General features: G+C 44.3%; 1 protein-coding gene across 4 annotated transcripts in view; it reads left to right on the top strand.

Moving 5' to 3' along the window:
• fmnl1a (formin-like 1a) overlaps nucleotides 1–14,906 on the top strand; it is a 258,801-nt gene that overhangs the window by 178,700 nt on the left and 65,195 nt on the right. For all 4 annotated transcript variants that reach the window (XM_043675290.1, XM_043675287.1, XM_043675288.1 and 1 more), the window contains exon 11: nucleotides 13,770–13,844. In XM_043675290.1, coding sequence (XP_043531225.1) covers nucleotides 13,770–13,844 — 75 coding nt within the window. The remainder of the gene's footprint in view (nucleotides 1–13,769; nucleotides 13,845–14,906) is intronic.

The following is a 14,906-nucleotide window of genomic DNA, read 5'->3' as shown; positions in this document are numbered from 1 at the left end:
ACTGCCTCAATTTTACACTATCAAGTTCTTTTAAGTATGGCTGAATAATTCTTCCCAAAGAGGTTGTTTTCACCATTAATTTGCCAGTAGTGCTCCATGGAAAATATAGAAATCACCCTATCCTATTTTCTGTTATCCCCACTGAGTGTTTCAGTGCCTCCTGTCAAAAATCGAGGCCAGGGCATCATACAGATTGGAAACAGACCCTTCGGTCCAACCAATCCATGCCGAACGTAATCCCAGACTAAAGTAGTCCCACCTGCCTATGCTCTCCCCATATCATTCCAAACCCTTCCTATTCATACACTTATCCAAATGTCTTTTAGATGTTGTAACTCTACCTGCAACCATCACTTCCTCTGGAAAATGATTCCACACACGAACCACTCTCTGTGTAAAAAAGTTGCCCCCCCATGTCCTTGTAAAATCTTTCTCCTCTCACCTTAAAAACATGCCCCCTCATCTTGAAATCTCGGCCCTAGGGAAAAGACACTTGTCATTCACCTTATCTCTGCCCCTCATGGTTTTATAAACCGCTGTAACGTCACCTCTGAACCTCCTACACTCCAGTCAAAACATCCCAGCCTAAACAGCTTCTCCTCATAACTTTATGTTAACATTAATCAGAAAATGAACTGGAATAACCATTTAAATACCATGGAAGAAGTTCACATTCTAGGAATATTGTAGTGAGTAATTCCACTCCTGACTCCCCAAAGCCTGTCCACCACCTACATGTTGGTGAGGCTGGACTTGGAGTATTGTGTTCTGTTTCGGTCACCTTGTTATAGGAAGGATGTTATAAAACTGGAAAGAGTGCAGAAAAAATTTACAAGGATGTTGACTGGACTCAGTCGTCTGAGTTATGGGGAGAGGTTGGACAAGTTAGGACGTTTTTCTTCAGAGCAAAGGAGACTGAGGGAGGACCTTACAGAGGTGTATAAGATCATGCGAGGCATGGATAGGGTGAATGCACTCAGTCTTTTTTTAATCAAGGACTTGAGGGCATCAGTTTCAGGTTAAAAGGGAATGAATAAAAGGGAACCTGAGGGCCAACCTTTTTACACAGAGGGTGGTATACATATGGAATGAGCTTCCAGTGAAAGAGGTTGAGGTGGGTACATTAACAACATTTATAAGGCATTTGGACAAATACATGGATAGGAAAGGTTTAGAAGGATATGGGCCAAGTGCAGGGAGATGGGGTTAGCGTAGATGGTCGGCATGGGCCACTTTGGGTCAAAGGGCCTGTCTCCATACTATAGGACTCTATGACTCCAAGACTAAATCCAGACAGTGATGGAATACTTGCCTGGATGAGTGCAGCTCTAACAACACTGAAGAAATCAACAGGATAAAGCAACTGTCCTTAATCAACCCTTCTTCCACCACTTTAAACATTTATTCTCTATACCACTGATGCACAGTGTGCACCATCCACAGTGTGTACTCAAACAACTTCATGAGGCTCCTTCAGCACCTTCCAAGCCTGATACCTCTAAGCACCTAGAAGGAAAGTGCCAACGGATGCCTAGGAAAACGAGAAGTGGCATATTCCCCTCCAAACTGCTCACCATGCTGATGTGGAGCTGTACCTCTGTTCCCTCACTTGTTGCTGTCAAAATCTTGGACCTCTGTCTCTCACAGCATTGTGGGTTTACCTACATCACATAGACTGTAACAGTTCAGGAAGGCAGCTCAATGCCACCTTCAAGGGCTGCATGGTCGTTCAGTGGTTAGCACTGCTGCCTTACAGCACCAGGGACCAGAGTTCAATTCTACCCTCAGGTGACTGTCTGTGTGGAGTTTGCACATTCTCCCCATGTCCACATGGGTTTCTTCCAGTAACCTCCCACAGTCCAAAGATGCGCAGGTTAGGTGGATTGGCCATGGGAAATATGGGGCTATAGGAATTGGGTGGGGTGCTCTTCAGAGGATTGGTGTAGACATGAATGGCCTGCTTCCACACTATAGGGATTCTATTATTCAAATTAGGGATGTGCATTGAATGCTTACCCAGGAAATGATGTCCACGTCCTGTGAAAGAATTTAAAACTTTGGCTTGGATGAGTATTTTCCCCCTCATCCCCCAGAAGATGTGTAAGGGATCTTTTTTCATTGTGACCTTTTTGTCTGTCCACATGCAATTATGTAAAACCTGCTTTGCTGAAACTTATAATGTTGGAGAGGGCAGATCGAATTCTACCAGCAAGCCCGTTGCTTTGTGCAGCACTTGTGGGATTCACAAACATTTATTAGCCGTTGTACATTCTGGCAGGAATTTCAATCTGTAGATGCCAAAGACAAGAAAATGAAGCAGAGATCTTTCAGGTCTTCTGGTGCCTATCACGCACGGTTTCAGCTCATTAGTGGGTGCATTGCTTTTGCAGTCTCTCAGTTCCAGTTGCCCCCGTTGCAGTCAGTCAGTGGTTGGAATGATGAGCATCTAGTCAGCTGTGGAGCCGGTGCATCACCCACCCAATCTGCATTCCCGTCCCTCTGCTGTGAGAACTGTCCCAGGCCGCCAGGTCAATCTTTTCCCTTGGCCTCTGACCTCTGGAATGAGCCTTCTGCCAACATTTGACATCTGCATGCGGTCCTGTTACGTTAGAATTAGTCGCTGTTAACAGGTGGGAATTCTGCTTATCCACGTAACGTCTGCAGCAGCAAAACTGGTAATCGTCCAAACTGGTCTTCTATACCTTCAAAAGGAGCTCCAGCCTGGATCAGTACCAGTTATTTCCACATTTTCCTTCTGGGCTGCTTGCCCGTGCTTGTTACCACGTGTGGATTTCCATCCGGCGCTCCCTAGGACACAGTGACTCTGTGGGGGGGGTAGGGTGCAAAAGTTGCTGCAGCCTCAGAACTGACTGTGTTTGAAATGCCTCTTGGCAAATAATCTAACAGCTGGCACTTTAATGAAATAAAAAGTGAGTCTCTCTCTGGAGATCAGAGTTGCTACAATCCATGAACAAACCTGCTCTTGGCCATTTCCCAGATAAACTAAATAGAATGTCTTGGTTGAGTGACTTTGCTTTCACAATGTCCCTTTACAGAGCTGGCACTTAATGACACTCACAGTTATACAGCTTCAAATCACATCAAAAATCCACAAACCGCTTCCCATCCATGACTAGAGCTCGCAGTGAGTGAAGTGACAGTTACTAGGTTCATTCAGCCACGATTTTGTGTACAGCGACATTCTTTTCTTCACTTCTGTATCTGTTCTTGAAATGCGGGCAACACTGGTTGTATTCCTTGACCATCCCTGACTTCAGTTGAACTGAGTGGCTTGCTTGGCCATTTAAGAGGGCAGCTTAGAATCTACTGCATCGCTGTGGATCTGTAAACCAGAACGGCAGATTTCTTCCCCTCAAGGACATTGTAAGACCATAAAAGGTAGGAGCAGAATTATGCCATTCAAGCCCATTGAGTCTGCTCCACCGTTCGATCATGGCTGATATGTTTCTCAGCCTGCCTCCTCACCGTAACTCTTGACCCCCTCACCAATGAAGAACCTGTCCATCTCTGTCTTGAATACACTCAATATCTTGGCCTCCACAGCCTTCTGTGGCAATGAGTTCCACAGATTTGCCACTCTCTGGCTGAAGGAGTTCCGCTTTATCTCCATTCTAAAAGGTCATCCCTTCACACTGAGTGTCTGCCCTTGGTCCCAGTCTCTCCTACTAGTGGAAACATCGTCTCCATGTTCACACTATCTAGACCTCTCATTATTCTATAAATTTCAATCAGATCCCCCTCATCCTTCTAAACTCCATTGAATAGCGACCCAGAGTCCTCAACGTTTTGTCATATGACAAGCCCTTCATTCCCAGTAATTTTCTAGTAAACCTCCTCTGGACTCCCTCCAAGGCAAGCACATCCTTTCTGATATGCAGGGCCCAAAACTGCTCACAATATTCCAAATATGGTCAGCCCATAGCCTCATACAGCCTCAGCAGTGCATCTCTGCTCTAGGATTCTAGCCATCTTTAATAGCTAGGGTTGACAGTAGGATCTTTTTCCCAGAGTTGAATTGCCCAGTACTAGGTGACATGCATTTAAAGTGAGAGGGGGAATGTTCAAAGGAGGTGTGAGGGGCAAGTTCTTTTATACAAGAATGATAGGAGTTGGGAATGCTCTGCCAGGGTTAGTAGTGGAAGCAGATACCATAAAGGTGTTTAAGGGACTTTTAGATAATCACATTAATATGCACGGAATGGAGGGATATGGACCAAGTGCAGGCAAAAGGGATTACTTTAAGTTGGTGTCATGTTCAACAAAACATTGCGGGCTGAAGGGCCTGTTCCTGTCTATACTGTTTATGTTTGATAAAATTAATACTAACAATGCACCCTCAGTGACCTGTCCAAAATCTGGGGAATCAAAGGACAGCTAAGGTGTGTAGATAGGGATTTAATGATCAGGGCTGGAGAGGGAGTTGGATGTTGGAGAGTTGAACAGTTCAAGCCCATGCTTGAAAACTGAACGTCTGGGCGAGGTGCAGAGCACTTAAACAGCCCGTGGGTCACATCCTAACAGGAGCATGCCCTTTCAGACAATTAGAGAGACTGGGGCAGTTGATAGAGGTCATAAACTGAGTTTGACAAGTTAACGACACTGGAGGATTGTCCCTGTTTCTTGTCACAGCAGGAAGGGACCGGAACTGTTCTCAGCAAACTGTTCCATTCTCTCCCATAAACACTCTGCATGAAAGGATGGGTGTTACATTTCCAGATGGAGGGATGGGTGTTACAACTCAGTTCAAGTCTTTTTTCTTGTGCTTTCCATTCAGAAGTGTGCAATCAGTTGGAAAAGCCATTGATGATCTCGTCTGCTGTCCATGTTTATCAATCTGTTTCAAATTATAAAAGGTGTCTGAAAACAATTCTGGAGTTTTTACTAATTCCTCAGGCTCCTCACATCAGGCAACTGACTAAATGCAGCAAACCTCTGCCAAGTTTCCATAAACCTGCGATATCAGAAAGCTATAATGACCGAAATCTTCTCGTTCTGATAGTGATATCATGATTGCCACTGTGCTCTGCATGGCTCCAATGTTGCTAGCTGAAATTATTCTCAGTGTATCCAGCATCAATGCATTACTGCACTTGTCAGAAATTCCTCTGCAATAATCCATTTATATTAAATGAGTGAACATAGTAACTTTATTCTGACCTGCTACCTATTAAAAATGTGTTGAGTTGGCTGGCTGTATATAGGAATCATATATAGGGATCAAAGTGCACTGCACCAGTCTAAATTTCCCTAAACCTGTCCCATTCCCCAACCTGCTATGATCTGCCTGCTTTCAAAAACCAATCCTGGCATTCCTGAATCACTATTTCCCTATTTCCCAGTCTTATTCCCCTCTTCCTCTTACTCCTTTTATCTTACTTTTTCACAACTTGGCTTTGTTACCTTGACTGTTCACATGCAGTTTTCTCCAGTCAATCAAACGGTTGAAGAGGAATGTTTGTGACCAGCAGCTAAACATATTCTGTTAGGGTGATTGGATCCACAGCAATATAAAGGGAGTTGGAGCTGATGACTGTGTTGGAAATGCTTGAGGCTGACAGAATAGGACTAATTCCAAATGTAGATCATGTTTCTTCTTTCTAAGCAAATAAAACCTATACAGAACCTGGTACACATTGATGATTTTGTTATTTGTGATGACTTAGACATTCTCAGAGAGATTGATAACTTTATCTTTCTTTCTGTTACTGTGATTGATAATATAACACAGTTGCATAGCAGCTTAGTCAGGGAGTTGTGGAGATAAAAAATTCTGTTGCACTGTATTTTCTCTGATGATAAATCAAGTTCATCTCAGCCTAATTTGAACAATGTAGATCTGTCCAACACTTCATACTAAGTGCTTCAGTTCCCCTGATATTTACAGTAAAGCACCTGTCATTTTTGTAGTTTGTTTTAGGCAGTGATACTGGGTGTTTCACATTAATGACAATGTAGACGCTGATGAGGAAAGCCATTTAACCCACCCTAATTCATCTGTTCAGAAAAACTCTTTAATCGTTTCAACCTGCCAATTTTCTGAACTGATTCCTGAGTTTTTGCCAACACTTAGTCATTTTTAGATTAGATTAGATTATATTACAGTGTGGAAACAGGCCCTTCGGCCCAACAAGTCCACACCGACCCGCCGAAGCGAAACCCACCCATACCCCTACATTTACCCCTTACCTAACACTACGGGCAATTTAGTATGGCCAATTCACCTGACCCTGCACATCTTTGGACTGTGGGAGGAAACCGGAGCACCCGGAGGAAACCCACGCAGACACGGGGAGAACGTGCTAACTCCACACAGTCAGTCGCCTGAGGCAGGAATTGAACCCAGGTCTCAGGCGCTGTGAGGCAGCAGTGCTAACCACTGTGCCACCGTGCCACCCACAAACAGGACAGGGGGTCACAGGACAGGACAGGGGGTCACTTGCTAGGCCAGTGTGTATTGCCCATCCCTAATTGCCCTTGAGAAGGACTGGTGATACCACTGAATGTTAAGGATGATGGTTCAATTCTCTCTTATTTGGAGATGGTCACTACTTAGCAAGGGCATGTTATGAATGTTACTAGTCTCTTGTTAGCCCAAGACTGAATATTGTTCAGGTCTTGTTGCATTTGAACACAGACATCTTCAACATCTCAGAAGTCATGAATCATGCTGAACATTGTAAAATGATAAGCGAACATCCCCATTTGTGATATGTTAGCGGAGAGAAGATAATTGATTAAGCTGTTGAAGATTGTTGGGCTGAGGAACTCCTTCAGAGATGTCCTGGAGCTGAGTGACCGACTTCCAACACCCACAACCATCGTACTTCACGCTAGGTATGACTTCAACCAGCGGACAGTCCCCCTCTCCCCACCCCTCATAGTTTTGCTAGGACTCCTTGATGCAACACTTGGTATTACTGCCTTAACGTTAAGGGGAGTCACTCTCCCTTCACCTATTGAGTTGAGTGCTTTGTTCCATGTTTGAACTAAGATTGCAATGAGGTCAGGAGCTGAGTGGCCCTGGCAGAACCCAAACTGGGCATCACTGAGCCGGTTATTACTGAGCCAGAGCTGTTTGATAGCACTGTTGATGACACCTTCAATCATGTTACTGATGATCAAGAGTAGTCTGATGGGATGGTAATTGGAAGAGTTAAATTTGTCCTGATTTTTGTGTGCAGGACATACCTGGACAAATTTCCTCATTGTGGGGTAGATTTGCCCAGTGTTGTAACTGAACTGGAACAGCTTGGCTACGGGAGCGTCAAGTTCTGGAGCACAAGTCTTCAGTGCTATTGCCGGAATGGTGTCGGGATCCATAGTCTTTGTTGCACCCAGTGCTTAAAACCAGTTTCTGTTATCATGTAGAGTGAATTGAATTGGGTGAAAACTGGTGTCTGTGATGCTAATGACTGCAGGAGGAGGCTGAGATGGAACATTCACTTGGCATTTCTGGATTAAGAAGCTTTCAACTGCCTTGTCTGTTTGCACTGATGTGCTGAGCTCACCCATTTTTGAGGCTGGGGATATTTATGAAGCCTTCACTTCCAATGAGTTATTTAGTTGTCCACAAATATTCGCAGCTGGTTGAGGGTAGGACTGCAAAGCCTGGATCAGATCCAATGATTGGGGGATCACTAAGCTCCATTTATCACTTCAGATTCCTAACTGCGAGTCAGGATCTCTCGGAAGAGCATGGGTTTACTATGCTGTAAGTCCTGCTGCTGGGGAATATTGGAAGAAAGTGAGGAACTGTGGATGTTGGAGATCGGAGGCAAAAAGTGTGGTGCTGGAAAAGCACAGCGGGTCAGATAGCATCTGAGGAGCAGGAGAGACGACTTTGCAAGCATAAGCTCTTCATCAAGAATGAGGGAGTGGCCCAAGGAGGCTGAGAGATAAATGGAAGGGGGGTGGGGCTGGGGGTGGGGGGAAGATAGCTGGGAATTCAACAGGTAGATGAAGGTGGGGGTGAAAGTGATAGGCCTGAGAGGAGGGTGGAGTCGATTTAATTCACAAGACAGATCCCACAATAATGGTTAGCTTCATCTGCATTTCCCTTTCCTATAGCAACATGTAGTGTATTGGAAATTAGATATTGCAAATTTCCAGTAAGAAAATTAGAAAATGAACAAAAGGCATTAGAGTTGATCCCGTGACTGCAATGTACATTTTTACGTGAGGTGTGACTTTTAACCTTGACGTATATATGTTGGCCGAGAAAAAGATTAAAAAGTCACTTAGAAAATTTTGGCAGGATTGGGCAGTGTCAACATGGATTCATGAAGAGAAAATGATATTTGACAAGACTTCTGGAGTTTTTTTGAGAAGATAATGGTAGAATAGATGAGAGTTGCGGGAGGGAGACCAATGGTTGTGGTTATTTGAATTTTCAGAAAGCTTCTAATGAGGTGCTAGGCAAGAGGTTAGGAAAGAAAATCAAAGCACATGAGATTGAGGGTAACATAGTGGCACAATTTGAGAACCAGTTAACATACACAAAACAGAGAACAGGAATAAATGATGATTCTCAGGTTGGTAGTCTGTGACTAGTGGGAACAGCATGGATAAGTGCTTGGATCAATACCTTCCGTGTGGGAACTAAATGTTTGCTGATGTCTGAAAACTAGGTGGAAATATGAGTTGTAAGGAGGGTGCCAAGAGGCTTTAATGGATATAGACAGGATTAGTGGATGGGTAAGTACATGGGAGATGGAGATAAATGTGAAGTTATGCATTTTTGCAGAAAAAAACAGAAATGCAGAGTATTTCTTAAATGGTGAGAGTTAGGTGCAAAGGGACATGATTGTCTTTGTTAATGAGTCACTGAAAGCTAACATGCAGATACAACAAACAGTTAAAAGTACAAACAATATTTTGTCCTTTATTGGAAAAGGATTTGAGAACAGGAGTATTGAGGTTCTTGCTGCAGTTATACAGAAAATTGTTGAGGCCATATCTGGAGCATTGTGTACAGCTTTGGTCTCCTTACCTAAAGAAGGACATACTTGCCATTGAGTGAGTTCAACAAGGGCTCACCAGACTAATTGCTGAGATGGTGGGATTGTCCCATGGGGAGCCAGTGAGGAGAATGCTCCAACTTAAAAGAATACAGTAAGCCCTCATTGAAATATGCAAAACGCCTACAGGGCGGGAGAGGACATCTCTCCTCCTGGGGGATGCTAAAAAGGGGAGGAATGTCTTCATTCAGAGGATGGTGAACCTTTGAAACGCTTTACCACAGAGGGCTGCAGAGGCTTAGTCACTGAGTATATTCAGGACAGAAAGCAACAGATTTCTCATTATTAAAGATAGAGTCCTGGAGAAGACAGCACGGAAACAGACCCTTTGGTCCAACCCATCCATACCAACCAGATATCCCAACCCAATCTAGTCCCACCTGCCAGCACCCGGCCCATATCCCTCCAAACCCTTCCTATTCATATACCCATCCAAATGACTTTTAAATGTTGCAATTGTTCCAGGCTCCACCAATTCCTCTGGCAGCTCATTCCATCCATGTACGACCCTCTGCGTGAAAAATGTGCCCCTTAGGTCTCTTTTATATCTTTCCCGTCTCACCCTAAATCTCTCTCTCTCTAGTTCTGGACTCTCCCACCCCAAGGAACAGACTTTGTCTATTTATCCTATCCATCCCCCTCATGATTTTATAAACTCTATAAGGTCACCTCTCAGCCTCCGATGCGCCAGGGAAAACAGCCCCAGCCTGTTCAGCCTCTCCCTATAGCTCAAATCCTCCAACCCTGGCAACATCCTTGTAAATCTTTTCTGAACCCTTTCAAGTGTCACAACATCCTTCTGATAGGAAGGAGACCAGAATTACATGCAACATTCTAACCAATGTCCTGTACAGCCGCAACATGACTTCCCAACTCCTGTACTCAATACTCTGACGAATAAAGGAAAGCATACCAAACACCTTCTTCACTATGTCAGGCAGCATCCAAGTGCCTGACCTGCTGCGCTTTTCCAGCAACACATTTTCAGCTCTGATCTCCAGCATCTGCAGTCCTCACTTTCTCCACCTTCTTCACTATCCCATCTACCTGAGCAGGAATTCTTGTGTCGAGACAGAAGATCAGCCATGATCTAGCTCAACTACAGAAAAGGTTCAAGGGACTGATTGGCCCATTCCTGCTCCTATTTTCTGTGTTCTCTGTACCTAAGCAGGGAAGCCAAGTGTTTTTTGATTGTTGTAAGAGCTTTGTTCCCTTGGTCACTGAACAGCAATAGATGTTCAATAAATAAATGTACATTTGCCTGTAATATGAAGAGAAAAATGAGAGCATGGTCACTTTGGCAATACCAACAACTTATCAGCAATTGCTATTGGTCAACATACATTTATTAACAATGAACAACAGTGCCCTCCACTGGCCATTGTTTGTAGAACAGTTTTCCATCTATGCCCAGCGTCTCTGGAACAGCTTCACACAAAGTGGTGGCCCCTCACTTGCAAGTCCTCATTGTGAAGGGTATCCAAGGAAACTTGACAAAAATAGATTAGCTTCAGTAAATAATGGTGCCTAGAAGCATAATGAGTCTGAAGGAATGTGAGTGCCAAGCTATTCATCAGTTCGGTCGTTGTTCAGTTTGTCCGAGTTAAACAAATGCTTTCATGTTTATTGCTATCATTAGAGTTACAACTCCACTCATTGACTGGATAAAATAGAAAATATTACTGAATTAAACACCTTCAGAAGAATAGCATGGAATATACAGCAAAGAGGAGGGGGAGAGAGGACAGGCCCTAATCTGTGCGTAGGTGTCAGAATTTGGTGAATGGCACTGCTCTGATATCTTATTTTGCTGAAGTTATAAATGCAAGGTGTTGTTTGAGGCAGGGACTGGGGTATTCAAAGCGACATTCAGCCAAATCTCACAACCCGATTCCATGTTGTGTGGTACATAGTCCTTGTTTAAATCTGAACAGTAGTTCCCTGACGTTAAAGAGATAATTGTTATCTCTTTAACATCTCTTCCTCCTCATCTAACCAACTTAGGATGGGCAATGATGAATGGTCAATAACAGTGCCATTCTGTGCTGACCAATAGCGATGCCAATGTGTCTCTGTTACCCACTACCACTCACCCCCTGCTCAAGTTCCATACGATATCAGGAAAGGTTCTTCTCAGTTCACTTCATTTCAAAGCTGTACTCTGGACAGAACAGAAGTGAGTGATAATCCTCAGGAATATGTAAAAGCAACAATTTATTGAGCATAATGAGAACAAAACAGTTACAAATGATTATAGAAGTGACGCTATAACATACAAATAACTAAGAAGATAGAAGGAAAGATAATTTTCTAGGGGAAAAAAAGCAGGAATATATATAAAAAGAAATGCAATTTTATTCCAGCACAGACCTTAAACCTAAATTGGTCTCTCCATGATCCAAATGGTAAAGTAGCCCCAAATTAATCAAGTTTCCAAATTGGTAAAAGAATCTGTGACTTGTACGCGCCATGTCTCCAGGTACATGCTAAATGGAGGGGACCTCCCGTCAGTTACTTCATCGATGCTGTTTCCCTCTATAGTCCTCAGTGGTTGACTGTTGACCAACTGGTGGCTGCAGCAGTGAATTCTGGGAGCAGGGTGCCTCTAGATCAAATTCTGTTCCAGCCTTTCGAGTTTCTCACAGCGAAATATCTGAATTTAGCAAAACATGATTGCTCCACATCAACTCAGGTTGTTGATTCACTAAGGACTAAGAATAATTATTCCTAAATTACCTCACCATCATCCTTCATGACTATCAAATGTCCTCAAACTTCTCTTCCTAAGATGAAAAGTCTGCATTTTTGACGCTGAAAGCCTTTTAATTCTTTTGTTTAAAGTATCTTTAGTTACAACAGCTCCAGAAGTAGGTCTTGTAAACTGATATTGAAAGGAGCACAGTATTGAGGATGTTTGGATTGAAAGGAAGGATGGATTAATGTGTCAGTGTGTTATCCTGTACATAGAACATAGAACATTACAGCGCAGTACAGGCCCTTCGGTCCTCAATGTTGCGCCGACCTGTGAAACCAATCTGAAGCCCATCTAACCTACACTATTCCATTTCTCGTCCATATGCCTATCCAATGACCATTTAAATGCCATTAAAGTTGGCGAGTCTACTACTGTTGCAGGCAGGGAATTCCTTGGGGCCTACTACTCTCTGACCATCTCATCATCAGTGTTTGCACTTCTGCTTTCACCGATATTCTCAGTTCCTGTTCTGCTTGATGCAGGTGCACAGAAGGCAGAGGGCTAAGAAAAACTTCCACGCACATTAAACTCAAGAGTTAAACCACTCACCAATTCTCCCTTGTTTCACCTGAAATTTACAGTGGTCTGAATTAACGGCTACATTTGAGATTTGCTATGCAGTTATTCCCTTTTTGTACACATTATTAAAATCCCTGAAATTTGTGCAGCAACTCCATCTGCTTGAATGAGAAAGTGATGTTTTAGTAAAAGCCTAGTACTTCAAAAGACCTCTGCTTTAATAAATCAATGACACCTTTTTTTAAAAAAATTCAATCTTGGGGCATCGCTGGCGAGGCCAGCATTTACTGCCCATCCTAGAGGGCACTTTGGAGTTAACCACATTGCTGTGGGTCTGGAGTCACGTGTAGTCCAGACCAGGTGAGGATGGCAGTTCCTTTTCTTAAACGACTTTATTGAACCAGTGGGTCTTTCCTGACAATGCGTTCATGGCTATCATTAGACTCCTAATTCCAGATTTTTAAAAATTGAATTTTAGTGCCAACATCTGCCATGGCATGATTCAAACCCAGGTCCCCAGAACATTACCTCTGGATTGACCCAGCTCCCCAGAACATTACCTCTGGATTGACCCAGGTCCCCACAACATTACCTCTGGATTGACCCAGGTCCCCACAACATTACCTCTGGATTGACCCAGCTCCCCAGAACATTACCTCTGGATTGACCAAGGTCCCCACAACATTACCTCTGGATTGACCCAGGTCCCCACAACATTACCTCTGGATTGACCAAGGTCCCCAGAACATTACCTCTGGATTGACCAAGGTCCCCAGAACATTACCTCTGGATTGACCCAGCTCCCCAGAATGTTACCTCTGGATTAACCATCGAGCGATCATACCATGAGGCTATCGCCTGCCCTATCAATGTCCAAGCCAACAAAGACAGAAAATTCAGGAGTAAAGAGGCATGAGTATATCTGTTTCATTAATGCAGGACATGCTGCTGGTGGGGGAGGGGGGGTAATGCTGAGACCAAGATGTTTCTCCCATGTATATAATAGTGACTACACTTCAAAACTAATCCAGTAGATTTAAAGTGACTTGGAACATCCTGAGGATGTGGTAGGATGCTATATAAATCTAAACACAAACTCAGTGAGTTCTTGCAGGAGGTGAGGGAGGGGGTGTCTGAGGCAGCTCTCCATGTACTGTGGTGAGATTCAGCTCGATGGGCTGATTGGTTGGCACTCATTCCAGAGAGTTTTCTGGAACCGAAGGTCTGTGTCATCTCTTGAGGAAGTGTTTTCCACTCCCCAGGCCTTTAACTATAATCTCAATTCCTCTTTCCTTTTGAGATATTTATCCAACTCTGTTTTGGAAGTTGCTTACGAAATGTTACAAGTGGCCAAATGGAGAGTATTCTCCTCATCTATAAACCCAGAGCAATTCATGTCGACAAGTTACCGAAAGATGATTATAACAACTTTGCCGAATCTCACTGTGTTCCTCCAGGTCTGCGGAGAGAAGGTGCGGTTTGAGAAGCTGATGGAATATTTCCGAAATGAGGACAGCAATATTGACTTCATGGTATGAGAGATGAGAGATGGAATGGAGCTTCTCTGAAGTCAGTCCAAGGGTCTGATCTATAAACACAGGAGGCAGCTCCTGTTTTGTTGAATTTTGAGACGGACTCTGCAGATACCTGTGTCCCCAGATCACTGCAGCGGGCACTGTGCACACTCGGTCCTGTACACTCTTCCTGTTCACACTGGGCTCAAGCTCACTCGAATCGTACGAGAAGCCTCTGTACTGTTGCTGTTCACACTGGAGCAGCCTGCACACTGACTCTGTTCACACCAGGTTCCTGCACACTGACTCTGTTCAAACCAGGAGCCTGCACACTGACTGTTCACACCAGGGTTCTGTACACTGACAGTGTTCACACCAGGATCCTGCACACTGACTCTGTTCACACCAGGAGCCTGCACACTGACTCTGTTCACACCAGGAACCTGCACACTGACTCTGTTCACACCAGGTTCCTGCACACTGACTCTGTTCACACCAGATTCCTGTACACTGACACTGTTCACACCAGGAGCCTGCACACTGACTCTGTTCACACCAGGGTCCGGTACACTGACAGTGTTCACACCAGGAGCCTGCATACTGACTCTGTTCACACCAGGATCCTGCACACTGACTCTGTTCACATCGGGTGCCTGCACACTGACACTATTCACACCAGATCCTGCACACTGACTTTGTTCACACTAGGTTCCTGTACACTGACACTGTTCACACCAGGTTCCTGCATACTGACTCTGTTCACACCACGATCCTGCACACTGACACTGTTCACACCAGGAGCCTGTCCATTGACTCTGTTCAGACCAGGATCCTGCACACTGACTCTGTTCACACCAGGAGCCTGCACACTGACTCTGTTCACACCAGGTTCCTGCACACTGTCTCTGTTCACACCAGGATCCTGTATACTGACTCTGTTCACACCATGTTCCTGTACACTGACACTGTTCACGCCAGGTGCCTGCACACCGACTCTGTTCACACCAGGTGCCTGCACACTGACACTGTTCACACCAGGAGCCTGCACACTGACTCTGTTCACACCAGGAGCCTGCACAC

Source organism: Chiloscyllium plagiosum, chromosome 33 (assembly GCF_004010195.1).
Source record: "Chiloscyllium plagiosum isolate BGI_BamShark_2017 chromosome 33, ASM401019v2, whole genome shotgun sequence".
NCBI lineage: Eukaryota > Metazoa > Chordata > Chondrichthyes > Orectolobiformes > Hemiscylliidae > Chiloscyllium > Chiloscyllium plagiosum.
The sequence above is the reverse complement of the archived record's forward strand: the minus strand, read 5'-3'. Positions and strand labels throughout refer to the sequence as shown.